At 46.4% G+C, this 17,112-nt stretch overlaps 1 protein-coding gene across 1 annotated transcript; it reads left to right on the forward strand.

The window, feature by feature from the left end:
* The first annotated feature begins 10,462 nt into the window (after positions 1-10,462).
* LOC306894135 (uncharacterized protein) lies at positions 10,463-14,955 on the forward strand. Its single transcript, XM_079456419.1, has 3 exons — positions 10,463-10,639; positions 10,867-10,965; positions 11,398-14,955. Exons 1-3 carry the CDS (start codon positions 10,606-10,608, stop codon positions 14,046-14,048), a joined length of 2,784 nt encoding a protein of 927 aa, XP_079312545.1. The 5' UTR covers positions 10,463-10,605; the 3' UTR covers positions 14,049-14,955.
* The last annotated feature ends 2,157 nt before the right edge of the window (positions 14,956-17,112 follow it).

A 17,112-nucleotide genomic window follows, 5' to 3' on the forward strand; every position in this document is an offset into this window, starting at 1 on the left:
GATGGTAAATATATATGCAAGAATGTTGATTGTAGGCTACATCTAAAAAATCTGCTGGCAGCCACTGTTGTAGCATTAAACTGGATTCCTACAGTGATTCACTATTGAAAAAGTGTTGGGCCGCATTTCTTATTCGGAAGTTCGGAAGGTTGGTCTAGTGCTGAGAAAATCATCCAGTGTCCGAGCACAATAAACACGTGAACTATACAAGTATATTTTTTGGTTGCTATAAACATTTTTAATGTACAGCAACATCAAGTGGCTTTGCGTGACTCTCCTTATGACCCAAAGTTTGAGAACCTGTGATATAAATGACATAACTACTAGTTAATGTAGCGGGTTGATACACCAAATTGCAAACTAAATCCAGACATTTGTTTCATTTAATTGTGAAATGAGTGTGCGAACCCACAATCTCATGCCCAAATGTATCAACCCGCAAATATATATATATATATATTCTTCAGATTCTGCTGTAACCTGATTCTTTAGAATTGCAGTAAAGGGCAGTTAAAACTTGGTAGCAGATTTTAACTCGCATGTTCAATAAATACACAGACCAATCTTTATGAACGTTATTTGAACACACTTCACTTTTTAAATTAAATTATTTGTCATATTTTTTTACAGATGAACTACCTTCGATCCCTTGGGGGCTTAAATCCTGGTGCTGCAGTCCGCAAAATGTTGCGCAAGATTGCCACAAATTAGGTTTTGGGGGCCTACAGTCTGAAAGGAAAGAAAAATAAACAGGCCTTCCAAGACCTACAAATATGCCACTTAGTAATAGGCAAGTTTTGTCCTAACTTGTGTAATTTTAGCGTCATTGAAACGTTTTGTTTTACTGTGTGAACATAAAGGGAGTCTTTATCTGATCAGAGATTGTCATTCTATTTTGTAGGAGCAACACAAAAAAACTTTAAGCAGCTGAGGGCAACTGATGTGGAGGACGAAATTTCTCTTGTTTTAAAATATGCCCCACACAGACATTTGAAATGGTAAACAATGTCATTTTTTAATTATCAGTATAGATCAATCAACTTTCAAACTTTTTATAAGACGGGCCACTAGGTTTGAAAAGATTTGTAGCCTAACAGCGGCATCTAGTGGTGTGATGTTAAAGACGGTTTTATAAAAGTTTAGTCAGTTTCCGTTTTAGTAAAACACATTGTACTTGTATCAACGAAGTAACTTTGTATAGAACTCCTCATATTATTGTCAAATAATTGTATTGTTTTCCATATGGTACTGTCGCTTTGAGTTGGAAAAGCCTCTACTAAACGCCTGTACTGTAAATTAATTGCAGGCATATTATTGATCAACATCAGTCACTGGCGACTATTAATTAATAATACATATTTCATATAATAATGATTCACTTCAACTACAGTGTTTAAGATACGTCTTACTCATTTCCTTTTTCTTTTGATTTCAGATGATGCTAAAGTGAAGATTGAACTTGATGGGGCTTCTGTATTTTTATTATATTTTTACATTTAATAAATAGTAATTATAATGTTATATATGTTTTTATAAATTATATATTACCAATTAGTTTAATGTCTTTATGGTTATTGTTTTCTTTCAATTTGTTTTATTTGTTTGTTGTTTAAGGCTTTTTATGTAGTTTATATATATATATATATATATATATATATATATATTTCTCTTTCTACATTTAATAAATAGTCATTTATATAATTATTTTAAAATACAATTTTACCAATTAGTTTTAAGTCTTAAAGTTATTATTATTTTCTTTCTATTTGTTGTATTTGTATGTTGTTTAAGGTTGTTTATGCAGTTGAATTCAATACATTTTGATTTATTTTATCCCAGTTTTTGTTCTCAATCTATAACACGTGATTTTAGGCTCATTTCATTCCCCATAACATGGTTAGGAGAACGTTAGCTTAACGTTAGGAGACGTTAATAGAATGTTCCCTGTAGGTTAGGGGAACGTCCCCTACCTTTGTACTAGCGTTAGGGGAACGTTCGCCTAACGTTAGGAGAACGTTCCCCTAACCTACAGGGAACATTCTATTAACGCCAAAAAAACTTTCCTGGAAAACCAACAGGGAACGTTAGAATATCTGTGCTGGGAACCAAAAATTGTTTGCTGGGATAAACGGGTCCTGAACGGGTCCGTGGCGGATCCGCTGCTTTATAAACAGGTCCGAAACGGGTCTGCCCCAGATCTGGATCCGCCATCCTTATCCGTTCTGGATCCGCTGCGCTGTGCAAGTGGACTCCATTCCGGATCCGTTTTGTACATCCGTTCCGGAGCTTGTGGTACTTCCGGGGCGGATCCGTTTCGGAGTCAATTTGCTATCTGGGTCCTGGACGCGAATCTGTTGTTCAAACTAATGAGCGGGAACAGCGGCTGTTGTATTGTGTTGTAGCGCAACTGAAGTCGGGTCCTATGGGCACAGATGAAAGGTATGGACCATATATACGCGTTAAAAACAAGCTGCTGTGGTGTCGATCATGTGTGATTCGAGTATGCGGAAGTAACGGCGTTTACAGGAGAAAAGTTCAGAGCTCGCGATCACTGCAGTTGAAGCTCTGAGAGGAACGGATGATTCATGCGCGTGCACGAATATTACATGTAATATTATAATTGAACGTTTTCGATGTCCCGCGGTACAGACCCGGAAGTGACGCTCCAGGCATTGGCATGTTCCGTGTCATGAGGTTTCCCTCTGTTATTTAAAGTATTTGACGTAAGGATTTTTAACGTCATCAACCCTGAACCCTGACCTCTATGACAAGAATAGACGCGAATATTGTGCTTCAAAAGAACGTTTGAATATCTGTGTGTGTCATTGAAACACGTCTGTTTAGCACAGCAGTTCAAATCTAAGACCAATAATACATTTGAATGTTATTTCTCATAAATATCCCGACTATACATTGTAATCTGGTGAATTAAAGTCTCAATGTCCTGCTGAAACAGCAACATCAGCAAAACCTTGTTTCCTTAAAGTAAATATACGTGTGTATGTGTGACAGTATCTTTTAAAATGGCGCCTCCGCTCCTGGATAAAGACTCATCTGAATCCTTCTCTAACATCTCCAGTTCACACCAACAGTGATTGACACCTTCAGTAAAGCTCCTCCTACATCAAACCACCAATAAATACCAGAAAGCAACAAGCAGAAGAATCACTTCAGGTGTAAGAACTGAAATCTTCACACAGTTGTTGGAGTTTGTGGAAGAGAAGCTTGAGAACACGAGAGATCCAGAACTACACACAACAGAAACTCAGAGGACTAAAGAACACAGAGGTTGGTTTCTGTTTTTAAATCTTTATTACAGATTGGATTTAAAATCTACATAATAAATTTAGTGATTGTCGGTGGACAATAAATGCAGAAAATTAGCAATAAAATACATTTCATTAATAATATAGGTTGTAGGTTGACCCCCCTTTCTGCTTTGTTTATAAATAGCTTTTTTGACCTTTTTTACACATTTTCATCAGTCTATTTTTTATTGTCTTATTGGAAAAAAGCATGAATGCATTTGTTCTTCTACCAGACCAGAACACGGACGTGATGATTTTAATTACAGGACATATAATTCAATGACACAACTTTTTTTTTTTAAATAAACATGAATTTGTTCTCTGGCTTGCACAAATAATATTTTAACATAGAAATAATAATTCTATTGCTTTTTTCTGCTGGAAATCTCATTACCGTAAAGCGTCCCGCTACATCTGAGTGCATTTTATGTTGTAATTTAAACAGAGTAAAGTTAAAATATTCTCTTAGGATGTGTTCATCTCAGTGGCGGTTCTACACGGAGGCCTAGGGAGGCCCGTGCCTCTGTAGAAATGTCCCTGGCCACCCCCGTGCTGACCAAAAAATAAGTGTCAATTAATTATCATTTTACATGCGAGCGCCAAAAGCGGAACTAATACGACTCAACGTTCTACACGGGTGAATTAAAGCGGCGCACCCAAACACTGTAGCCGCCTGCGGTCGGTGCTGCTCGGCTCAGCAACTACTCTTGGAGAGCGGAGCTACAATTTCTCCTGGTGCAAGGTAAGAAAAAACTATTTGATCTCATAAGTGACTTGTTGTTCTTGCACATAACCATGTTACTTTTGTTCTTTACATTGATAATAAAATCTTTAAGTTTGTAAATGTCTGGTTCCCCTTCAGTCGGTCTCTCGACGTTGTGAGAGACTGACTGGGGTTTGATCTTGAGAACCTACCTTCTCTGAGATAATTAATTATAAAACGCCAATGGGCTTGGCGAATGGCACGCGCACGCCAGTCTCCGCCCCGTGCATACGGGTATAAAGGAAGATGGCGGCGGTCATTCACTCATCCTTTGTTCTTTGGAACCTGTGTGTTTGCTGATGCTACACGCGATACTCGACTTCGAGAAAACTTTTAACCTGCTGGATTTATGACGCGGAGCAGCGGACTTCTCCTTTCGGTGGACTTCCCCTGGGCGTTTCGGCAGAAGGCTACAGACCTTAAGAGGTAAGTCCCTCCGGCTACGAGCATGTCTCGTAGCTGTATCCTTGGGTGCGACAGACTCATCCCGGAGTCTGACGGCCATGATTCCTGTGTCACTTGCTTGGGGCTCAAGCATGCTGAGGCAGGTTTCACTGATGCAATGTCCCGTGTGTGCGGACATAGCAATCAGGGTGTTGCGGTCACGGTTGGCTACGTTCTTTCGAGCGCTGCCACCACCCCGTCTGTTTCCCAGGCGTGTTCAGCTGCCGTTTCGGCGAGGTTGACCGCTTTGGCGAGCGGCGGGGGTGATTTAGGGACGCCGATAGATGTTGCTCCGTCAGCTTCACGCTCGCGGACCATCTATACCCCTTCACGCTCACCTGGTTCGTCCCCTACGAGCGGCAGACGGCCGTCTCATAGTGGTAAGACTTCGCACACGGATGATGACGCCATCTCTATCGCTGCGTCGGACAGCTGCCTGCTGGCATCGGATGCGGAAGACTCCTCTGATCTCCTGTCGTCAGGCAGTCGAGCTCCGGAGGAGACTGACGGTGAGATGTCGGCCATGCTTTCCCGGGCAGCCGCGTGCATCGGGTTGCAGGGTGTAACAACATCCTCCTCGGAACGCTCGCGGCTAGATGCGCGGTTTCGGGGGCGTGGTCAAAAGCCACGCCCCGCTCCGTTACCATTCTTCCCGGAGGTGCATGACGAGCTCGCCAAGTCCTGGAATGCGCCCCTTTCGGCGCGTTTCAGGCCGGAGGGCTCTGTGGCTGTGACTTCCCTGGTTGGTGGGGCGGCTAGAGGCTATGTTGATGTTCCCCGCGTGGAGCGTGCAGTCGCGGGCCACTTGTGCCCGCAGACAGCTGCCACTTGGGGGGCTCAACCTAGACTCCCGTCCAGAGCATGTAAGCTCTCTTCGACACTCGTCGAAGGCTTGCAGTGCTGATGGACGAACCGCCTCCGCTCTCCACGCCATGGCGGTTCTCCGGGTTTTTCAGGCTAAAGTTCTGAAGGAGTTGGACGGCGGGAAGTCCGACCCAACTGGTATGAGTGAGCTGCGTACTGCCACAGACCTCGCGCTACGAGCGACGAAGGCCACGGCACGTGCCCTAGGTCGGCCGATGTCCACAATGGTGGTCCAAGAGAGGCATCTGTGGCTTAGTCTTGCGCGGGTGAGCGGCGCCCAGAACGCCCGTTCTGGATGCGCCCATCTCGCAAGCAGGGCTGCTTGGTGATACCGTGGCATACTGAGGCGATCTAACAGATCCTAACAGATCCTACCACGCCGCAACGTGCCCACCAACAGGTCGGCATGGTCTCGGGCACAGCCTGGTTCCCAGCAGCCCTGCCCTCCCGCGGCGGCCCTCTGGTTGAGGAACCTCCCAGAGGACGACCCACCAGAGACGTAGCCCCCGCGGAAGAGGGCATCTGTTCCCCGTCAGCAGCCCGCCAAGAGGTCCTTTAAGCGGCCCTGACGGGACGAACCAGGGGAGATTTTACTGGGCCCGAATCCCGGCCTTTCCAACGCCGGATCGGAGAAGGACGCTGCCTGCCCTTTTCAGGGTCCGGCGCCCACATGCTCACAAAGAGACAAATCTCCCCTGGGTTTTCCTCCACAACACTCTCGTCCAGACGGTGTATTGGATGGATCGGGCCGCCGACCGCAATCTCCCCCGGACATTGCGTCAGGCCGCCTGAAGCAGGTAAACATACAGAGCCGTCAACCTCCCGGGGGGTCCCCCCTGTGCGAGGTGACCGTACTGTCAGCCACCGAACCAGCCTCCCCCGGCAAGGTGAAGCAGATTGTCCCTCTGGTCCCGTTGTCGCGGTTCTTGGGCGCTTGGTAGCGCACCAGCCCGTCACACTGGACAGAGAGGACAGTCCGTCTCGGTTACTCGATCCAATTCGCCAGGCGCCCCCCCAAGGGCATTCTGTACACCTTGGGGCGAGGAGAGAATGCTTCCGTACTTCGGCAGGAGGTCGCCGCCCTTCTGGCGAAGGGTGCGGTTGAACCCGTCCCTATAACCGAGATGTCGTCCGGGTTTTACAGCCAGTACTTCATCATGCCCAAAAGGGCGGGGGGCTGCGGCCCATTTTGGATCTGCGGTGCCTGAACAAGCACCTGCACAAGCTTCCGTTCAGAATGCTGACGCAGAGGCGCATCCTGGGCTCGGTATGTCACCAGGATTGGTTTGTGGCGATCGACCTGAAGGACGAGTACTTTCACGTCTCTATTCTCCCCCGACACCGGCCGTTCCTACGGTTCGCGTTCGAGGGAAGGGCGTATCAGTATAGGGTCCTGCCATTCGGTCTGGCCCTGTCTCCACGTGTTTTTTCCAAACTAGTGGAGGCTGCCTTAGCTCCTGTCAGGGAGCAAGGCGTGCGAGTGCTAAACTATCTTGACGACTGGCTTATCTTGGCACACTCGCGAGATGTGTTGTGCACGCACAGGGACCTTGTGCTTCGGCACCTAGACCGTCTAGGCATCCGGGTCAACCAGGAGAAGAGCAAGCTCTCCCCCGCGCAGAGCACCTCTTACCTCGGTATGGAACTAGACTCTGTCCGTATGTCAGCACGTCTCACCAACGAGCGTGCACAGTCAGTGCTGCGCTGTCAGAGGTTGATCAGTCAGAATCCCTCGACGCCTCTGAAGAATTTTCAGAGGCTCCTGGGGCACATGGTGTCCTGGACGGGGCTAATCCCTCTCGGGTTGATGCACATGCGGCCGCTCCAGCACTGACTACAGAGTCGGGTTCCCTGGACGGCGTGGCACGCCGGCACCAGGCGGATTACGGTAACGCCTCAGTGCCTTCGCACTCTCTTACCCTGGTCAGACTTGACCTTTTCTCCGAGCTGGGGTTCCGCTCGGACAGGTTGAGGCGTGTCGTGGTAACGACAGACGCCTCCCTGCAAGGGTGGGGTGCGGTGTGTAATTGGGCACGCAGTATCGGGTCGGTGGACGGGGCCCTGACTGCGTTGGCATATCAACTGCCTAGAGTTGTTGGCAGTCCTTCTGGCACTGAGGAGGACAGCACGACTGCCGTGGCGTACATCAATCGCAAGGCGGCATACGCTCACCGCAGTTATCACAACTCGCCCGACGCCTCCTCCTTTGGAGTCAGCAGGTGAAATCCCTGCGGGCCACGTTTCTTCCGGGCAACCTGAACCAGACAGCCGATGCGCTCTCTCGACAGTGTACTCCCCGCGGAGAGTGGCGATCCCCGTGCAGCCTGGCTCATGTGGGAAGCGGTTCGGCAGGCACAGGTGGACCTGTTGCCTCCCCGGACTCCACCCATTACCCGCTATGGTATTCCCAGACCGAGGGTCCCCTCGGCACGGATGTCCTAGCACACAGCTGGCCGCGGGACAAGCGGAAGTACGCCTTCCCCCCAGTGAGCCTCCTTGCACAGGTCCTGTGCAAGGTCAGGGAAAAGGGGCATCAGGTTCTGGTGAGTGGTGCCAAACTGGCCCAACCAGACCTGGCTCTCGACGGCCCCCATTGGCCCATTCCCCTGACGAAGGACCTTCCGTTGCAGGGAAAGGGCACGTTGTGGCACCCCAACGCAGGCCTCTGGAACCTCCATGCCTGGCCCCTGGACGGGACGAGGGCTTGCCGTTAGCGGTCCGGGAGACTGTCTTACAGGCTAGAGCCCCGCCTTATACGCTTATAAGTGCCGCCAAATTGTCCTGGTGTTCTCCCCGGGAGGAGAACCCGCGGAGTTGCCTGATCGGATCAGTGCTGACCCGCAGGTAAGTATCCCCGTCAGCACAACCTGGTCACCAGGTTCCTCAGGAGCGAGAGAAGGGTGTGTCCACCTTGGCCACGCTCCGTACCCTCTTGGGACCCTAATGTGGTCTTACAGGGCCTTGGTACGGCCCTGGTGAGCCCCTAAGAATTGCCAATCTTCCTCAGTTGGATGAAAGATGCACTCTTTGTGGCGCTCACCTCCATCAAGAGGGTGGGGGACCTACAGGCATTCTCTGTGTCCCAAAGGTGCCTGGAACTCGGGATTGGTAATTCTCACGTGGTCCTGAGATCCTATGCCGACGTCGTGCCCAAGCTTCCCACTACTCCCTTCCGGGACCAGGTGGTGAACCTGCAGGCGCTCCCCTCCGGAGAGGAAGACCCAACCTTTTTATGTGTTGTGTCCAGTACGCGCGCTGCGCACCGGTCTGGACCGCACACAGAGCCTCAGAAGCTCTGAGCAGCTCTTTGTCTGTTCTTGGAGACGGCACCCGGGGGGGGCTGTCTCAAAACAGAGGTGGCGCACTGGGTACCAATCCCAGGATCGCCGTGCCCGCTGGCAGTGAGAGCCCACAGGGCGATGGCACAGGGCGCCTCTCTGGCAGACATTAGTAGAACTGCGGGTTGGGCTACGCTCCGGGACCTTCACGAGATTTTACAATCTCCACGTGGAACCAGTTGCAGCAAATGCCCTTAAATGCCGCCAACGTTTAGGGTGGGCTCCTGGTTTGGGCGTACGCCTGCGAAAACGCCTTCTCCCCTCACCAGGTGAGACTAGTGCGCTATTGTAGCCTACCTACTTTCCCCTCTCGGGCGAAGTATAGGCATTCCATCCATCACTAAGCATTGCACTTGGTAACAGACTGAGCAGAGCCGTCTGTTAGAACCAGGTCCGTTATAGGTAGAGTCATCCCTGCTCAGGCAGACCCCTGTATTAGGACTAGTGCCCCATACGTAGTGACTCCCCTCTGGGTCGTCTCGTGTGTTGAATTCCTCACTCAGGATTTCCCGATTGGTGAATCTGTGACCTCCCCGCCGGTGGTAATCCCACCTGGATTGTCCCCCTATTCGGGCTAACACCTTTCCGCATGTTGTTCTCCCCGCCGGGGAGACCATGTCATGTCTCCACATGTACCTCCCCTCCGGGTAGGATGTGGCCTCCGTAACACATTCTTCTAAGAGGAGAGCAGTGTTTCCCCAGTGTTCGGCTCCGGACAGCTCCTCGCTACTAGAGGCGTACGCCACTGTCCGTGAGGCCGTCAGTAGAGGCTTCTCAGTATGACCAATACTATATGACTGGAAGATTACGTCTCGCGGTAGCACTCTTGTGACTCGCTAGCCCAGTCAGGGTCGCTCCGCTAGAGGTCGTGATATCGGTGCAAGCGCTGTGGCGTTTAAGATTGATCCCCAGTCAGTCTCTCACAACGTCGAGAGACCGACTGAAGGGGAACGTCTCGGTTACGTCTGTAACCTCGGTTCCCTGATGGAGGGAATGAGACGTTGTGACTTCATGCCACAACGCTGCACCGAATCACTGCAGTGAACGGGAGTGCCCTCTCAGGTTCCTCAGTACAAAGGGTGAGTGAATGACCGCCGCCATCTTCCTTTATACCCGTATGCACGGGGCGGAGACTGGCGTGCGCGTGCCATTCGCCAAGCCCATTGGCGTTTTATAATTAATTATCTCGGAGAAGGTAGGTTCTCAAGATCAAACCCCAATCAGTTTCTCACAACGTCTCGTTCCCTCCATCAGGGAACCGAGGTTACAGACGTAACCGAGACGTTTCGATATGTTTAGAAAGTTATTAATATCTAAGCAAACTTATCGAAGCAGAAGCGAATATCTAAATGTCAGTATCCTTGCTACTAGGTCTACACAATGCCCTCACGGAACAAAAATATATGGGAATATACTTCAAAATGTAATGCGACATATTACATAATGCATTTCCATATATGGGAAACTAGTGCTTATATTTTTCAATATATGCATTGACCATGAATGGCTAATAAATATACAATATTAATAAATGAAGACAAAAATAGCATTACATGTTATATTTACAAAGTTGTATCCTTTATTGTGTACATATATTGCACACATGTTCCCATAATAGGCAAAGAAATGTACTGCATGCCCCAAGTTATTTTTCTTATAGTTCCTTTTTGCCCCAGTAAACAAAAAAGTGAGAGAAACAAATCAAGGTGTTGAGGAGCAGGAAGAGGGAGAGCCAGATGAGTCAGTGGAGGTTGGAGAGAGAGCATGTGATTAAAGTAAGGGCTCTGACACAGAGAGGGACATTCCAGAGGGTGAGGAGCATAAAGAAGAGGGTGAGGAGGAAGAAAATATACAGGGACAGAGAGGGGAACAGCCAGAGGGACAGAAAATGGATCCATGTGGATCAAGTACTGCACCATCAGGTTTGTGATGAAGAAGGTCTTTAGTATTTGCAAAACAGTGCAATGATAATTTCATTGTTGGCCTACTGTGTGTCCTTAAAATTGTGCTTTCTGCTGTACATTCCTTTTTGTGACAATATGACTCTAATATTTATTTTTTAAGTAAATACTTGGCTTATAAATTGAAATACATGTCGATATACATGCGTAAGTCATTAAATGTGTGTTTACTGTACATCTTTCTACAGATATCAGCAAGTCCAAAAATGATAGACCAGTACAGCCCATCTTGAATATATTCCCAACCACTTTGACGGGGGACAGAAAACAGAGCTCAGGCCAAACTGGTATAATTGATCCAGCATTGTTATGCCAAGTTAAGTGTGGACTCAACTGTCCACAATAGGAAATTGTTGTACCCTGAATGCATTTTTATTTTTTATGGCCCTACCTCTTTTGCACCTGCACACACTCTTGCACTACTGTACAAAATAAATGTTTATATGATTGTAAAGTAAAATAAAGTTTGTAATCTTTAAATATCATTTGTTGCAATTTTTTAATGTGCCCCTCTGGTTAAACACTGGCCCCTCCTTTGCCCCCCTAGTAAATTTTGTCTAGAACCGCCACTGGTTCGTCTTAAATGGCAAACACTTTTATCCAAAGCAATAGTCAGTGCACTGAATGACTGTGCTGAAAATGAAACCATGATCTTGTCTTGTGATGTTGTTTTGTACAATTGTAAAACTGTGTTTAACAGATAGTTTTGTTCACTTCAGATATGATGGAATTGAATAAGGACAGTCAAGATGAAGTAAAAGATGCTGATGAGAAACATCAACGTGCACAAAGATTCCAGAAAGTTTCACTGGAAGAAGCTCTGAGAACAGGAGACAAAAAGAGTGAAAAACAGCACATGAGAATTCACACTGGAGAGAAACCTCACGCATGTCTACAGTGTGGAAAGACTTTTACAGATACGAGTAGCCTTAAGACACACATGAGAATTCACACCAGAGAGAAACCTCACGCATGTCTACAGTGTGGAAAGAGTTTTACAAGCACAAGTGGCCTTAAGATTCACATGAGAATTCACACCGGAGAGAAACCTCACGCATGTCTACAGTGTGGAAAGACTTTTACACAAACAGGAAGCCTTAAGTCACACATGATAATTCACACTGGAGAGAAACCTCACGCATGTCTACAGTGTGGAAAGACTTTTACACAAACAGGAAACCTTCAGACACACATGAGAATTCACACTGGAGAGAAACCTCACGCATGTCTACAGTGTGGAAAGACTTTTACACAAACAGGAAGCCTTAAGTCACACATGATAATTCACACTGGAGAAAGCCCTCACACATGTCTACAGTGTGGAAAGAGTTTTACAGGCACAAGTAACCTTAAGATTCACATGAGAAGTCACACTGGAGAGAAACCTCATGTATGTCTACAGTGTGGAAACAGTTTTACAAAAACGAGTAGCCTTAAGAGACACATGAGAATTCACACTGGAGAAAAACCTCACGCATGTCTACAGTGTGGAAAGAGATTTGCAGTCTCGAGTCACCTTAAGACACACATGAGAATTCACACTGGAGAGAAACCTCACACATGTCTACAGTGTGGAAAGAGATTTGCAGTCTCGAGTAGCCTTAAGACACACATGAGAATTCACACTGGAGAGAAACCTCACGCATGTCTACAGTGTGGAAAGAGTTTTACAGACACAAGTAACCTTAAGAAACACATGAAAATTCACACTGGAGAGAAACCTCATGCATGTCTACAGTGTGGAAAGAGTTTTACAGACACAAGTAGCCTTAAGACACACATGAGATTTCACACTGGAGAGAAACCTCACGCATGTCTACTGTGTGGAAAGACTTTTACACAAACAGGTGACCTAAAGATTCATATGAGAATTCACACTGGAGAGAAACCTCACACATGTCTACAGTGTGGAAAGACTTTTAGAAAAATTGGTCACCTTAAGACACACATGAGAATTCACACTGGAGAGAAACCTCACGCATGTCTACAGTGTGGAAAGACTTTTACAGATACGAGTTACCTTAAGACACACATGAGAATTCACACCGGAGAGAAACCTCATGCATGTCTACAGTGTGGAAAGACTTTTACATATACGAGTAACCTTAAGAAACACATGAGAATTCACACTGGAGAGAAACCTCACGCATGTCTACAGTGTGGAAAGACTTTTACAGGCACAAGTGACCTTAAGAAACACATGAGAATTCACACCGGAGAGAAACCTCGTGTATGTCTACAGTGTGGAAAGACTTTTACACAAACAGGTGACCTAAAGACACACATGAGAATTCACACTGGAGAGAAACCTCATGTAAGTCTACAGTGTGGAAAGACTTTTACACAAACAGGAAGCCTTAAGACACACATGATAATTCACACTGGAGAGAAACCTCACGCATGTCTACAGTGTGGAAAGACTTTTACACAAACAGGAAACCTTCAGACACACATGAGAATTCACACTGGAGAGAAACCTCACGCATGTCTACAGTGTGGAAAGACTTTTACACAAAAAGGAAGCCTTAAGTCACACATGATAATTCACACTGGAGAAAGCCCTCACACATGTCTACAGTGTGGAAAGAGTTTTACAGGCACAAGTAACCTTAAGATTCACATGAGAAGTCACACTGGAGAGAAACCTCATGTATGTCTACAGTGTGGAAACAGTTTTACAAAAACGAGTAGCCTTAAGAGACACATGAGAATTCACACTGGAGAAAAACCTCACGCATGTCTACAGTGTGGAAAGAGATTTGCAGTCTCGAGTCACCTTAAGACACACATGAGAATTCACACTGGAGAGAAACCTCACACATGTCTACAGTGTGGAAAGAGATTTGCAGTCTCGAGTAGCCTTAAGACACACATGAGAATTCACACTGGAGAGAAACCTCACGCATGTCTACAGTGTGGAAAGAGTTTTACAGACACAAGTAACCTTAAGAAACACATGAGAATTCACACTGGAGAGAAACCTCATGCATGTCTACAGTGTGGAAAGAGTTTTACAGACACAAGTAGCCTTAAGACACACATGAGATTTCACACTGGAGAGAAACCTCACGCATGTCTACTGTGTGGAAAGACTTTTACACAAACAGGTGACCTAAAGATTCATATGAGAATTCACACTGGAGAGAAACCTCATGCATGTCTACAGTGTGGAAAGACTTTTAGTAAAATTGGTCACCTTCAGAAACACATGAGAATTCACACTGGAGAGAAACCTCACGCATGTCTACAGTGTGGAAAGACTTTTAGTAAAATTGGTCACCTTAAGACACACATGAGAATTCACACTGGAGAGAAACCTCACGCATGTCTACAGTGTGGAAAGACTTTTACAGGCACAAGTGACACATGAGAATTCACACCGGAGAGAAACCTCATGTATGTCTACAGTGTGGAAAGACTTTTACACAAACAGGTGACCTAAAGACACACATGAGAATTCACACTGGAGAGAAACCTCATGTAAGTCTACAGTGTGGAAAGACTTTTACACAAACAGGTGATCTAAAGATTCATATGAGAATTCACACTGGAGAGAAACCTCATGTATGTCTACAGTGTGGAAAGACTTTTACACAAACAGGTGACCTAAAGACACACATGAGAATTCACACTGGAGAGAAACCTCATGTAAGTCTACAGTGTGGAAAGACTTTTACACAAACAGGAAGCCTTAAGACACACATGAGAATTCACACTGGAGAGAAACCTCATGTATGTCTACAGTGTGGAAAGACTTTTACACAAACAGGTGACCTAAAGACACACATGAGAATTCACACTGGAGAGAAACCTCACGTATGTCTACAGTGTGGAAAGACTTTTACACAAACAGGTGACCTAAAGACACACATGAGAATTCACACTCGAGAGAAACCTCACACAAGTCTACAGTGTGGAAAGACTTTTACAGATCCGAGTTACCTTAAGAGACACATGAGGCTTCACACTCGAGCGGAACCCTTCAATGGATCAGTGCAGTAAAACGTAGGGCTGTACGATGATGGAAAAATTATCATCACGATTATTTTGTCAGTTGAGAACTTTGGTTTTTATATTTCACTTGAGTGTGTTTATTAGGCCTAAACTTTACAGCCAATGAAAATGTTATAATCTGCTGCCATTGAACTTCTTCAACATGGTATTTCAAACCACGCAAACAATAATCTATAAAAATGTCGAAACAGAAATGAAAATGTTGTGACCTTCGGAATGAAACCTTGCTGCTCCTTTTTTATATAAATCCTTATTATTGGTCACTCTTCATGTTTGTCTGTGTTTTTTGCAAGAGAGTTTTAAAATAGTACAAATGATTTGAAAAAATGTTGTGCTCTTATTTCCTGTTAAGTGGCCATTTACAACCATTACAAGATACAACCATGATTTTCTGACGCTATCGGGAGTTTAGTGTTTGCTTTTAAAACATTATTGTCACCACGATTGTGCTAAATTAATTGCACATTTAATACACAGCTCGTTGGACTGCTTGATTCTGATTGGCCAGTCGCGACATTTGCAGGTTGGTTATTCCTAAATAACAACCGCTCAAATAACTGATAACACAATGTAATAACGTCTCGGTTACGTCTGTAACCTCCGTTCCCTGATGGAGGGAACGAGACGTTGTGAGAGACTGACTGGGGTTTGATCTTGAGAACCTACCTTCTCCGAGATAATTAATTATAAAACGCCAATGGGCTTGGCGAATGGCACGCGCACGCCAGTCTCCGCCCCGTACATAAGGGTATAAAGGAAGAGGGCGGCGGTCATTCACTCACCCTTTGTACTGAGGAACCTGAGAGGGCACTCCCGGTCACTGCAGTGGTTCGGTGCAGCGTTGTGGCATGAAGTCACAACGTCTCGTTCCCTCCATCAGGGAACGGAGGTTACAGACTCAACCGAGACGTTCCCCTTCAGTCGGTCTCTCGACTTTGTGAGAGACTGACTGGGGATCTATCTTAAACGCCACAGCGCTTGCACCGATATCACGACCTCTAGCGGAGCGACCCTGACTAGGCTAGCGAGTCACAAGAGTGCTACCGCGAGATGTAATCTTCCAGCCACATAGTATTGGTCATACTGAGAAGCCTGTACTGACGGCCTCACGGACAGTGGCGTACGCCTCTAGTAGCGAGGAGCTGTCCGGAGCCGAACACTGGGGAAACACTGCTCTCCTCTTTGAAGAGTGTGTTACGGAGGCCACATCCTACCCGGAGGGGAGGTTACATGTGGAGACACTAACATGGTCTTACCGGCGGGGAGAACAACATGCGCAATAAAGGTGTCAGCCCGAGTAGGGGGACAAATCCAGGTGGTCTTACCACCAGCGGGGAGGTCACAGATTCACCAATTGGGAAATCATGAGTGTTCAACATTCAGTGTCCGAATTCAACACACGGGACGACCCAGAGGGGAGTCACTACGTATAGGGCACTAGTCCTAGTACAGGGGTCTGCCTGAGCAGGGATGACTCTACCTATACCGGACCTGGTTCTAACAGACGGCTCCGCTCAGTCTGTTACCAAGTATAAAAAATGCTTAGTGATGGATGGAATGCCTATACTTCGCCGCGAGAGGCATTAGCTCAAATCATCAATTGAGCTAAGATAACACGATTCACCATGGCAACGCAATATATACACATATATACCTACGATTTTTGTCATGTAGGTGCAATCCTGCAATAAAAAGAACATGGCAGCAGCTGAAAATTAAATATAAAAACATCCTTCAGTCCGGTGAGTTTAAATGCTCTTGCTAGTAGGATGCCTGACTGGGAAATGTTTGATATATTTAATAAACTGGCCTTGAAAGTTATGAAGACATGAGAACCGAGCACTGTGGCTATAGAAGACAAAAAATTGACCATGCTTGCCCCTGCTCCAGCTATGTGTAACGGAGGCCAGCTAGTGAAGAGTCACTCCCTGACCAACAGAGACGCTCTAGTGACAGACGCAATAGGGACTGCGGTCTTTAGGCTCGTCGTTAGAGCGCCCGTCTCCCATTCGGACCGACGTCGGTTCAAAGACCGCGCGAGTGGGACGGGTTACATGTGCACCCAATCACATTGGGAAATCCTAAAGGGTATTTAAATTATTAGCTTACTTCCAGGGTGGGCAGCAAGCCCACTCTATTTGATCAGCTTATTCAGAGAGACGTTCACCATTCACCTGCAGTCCTATGAAACTCCTCTTTGATGGCTCTCACAGGAAACTTAACACAAATGTATAAAAAGTGCTTGAGAGCGATGCACACTTTTCTTACTGCTCTGCATACAGTTGCCTTGCTCACGTGTTCTGCATCCCCGGTGTTTTAAAGAAAGCTTATATTAGCAAACATAGAATCTGCTCAGATGTAAGAGTGCGGCCACGACGAGTGAGGTTTGTTTTCTATGCATGAAACAGATTGTGGATATA

The sequence above is a fragment of the Barbatula barbatula genome (genome assembly GCF_947034865.1).
Source record: "Barbatula barbatula genome assembly, chromosome: 5".
NCBI classification, from domain to species: domain Eukaryota; kingdom Metazoa; phylum Chordata; class Actinopteri; order Cypriniformes; family Nemacheilidae; genus Barbatula; species Barbatula barbatula.

Coding starts and splice junctions, on each gene's coding strand:
- LOC306894135 (XM_079456419.1), top strand. CDS start 10,606: ATGGATCCATGTGGATCAAGTACTGCACCATCAG. Junction 10,640..10,866: donor ATCAAGTACTGCACCATCAG/GTTTGTGATGAA, acceptor ATCTTTCTACAG/ATATCAGCAAGTCCAAAAAT. Junction 10,966..11,397: donor ACAGAGCTCAGGCCAAACTG/GTATAATTGATC, acceptor TGTTCACTTCAG/ATATGATGGAATTGAATAAG.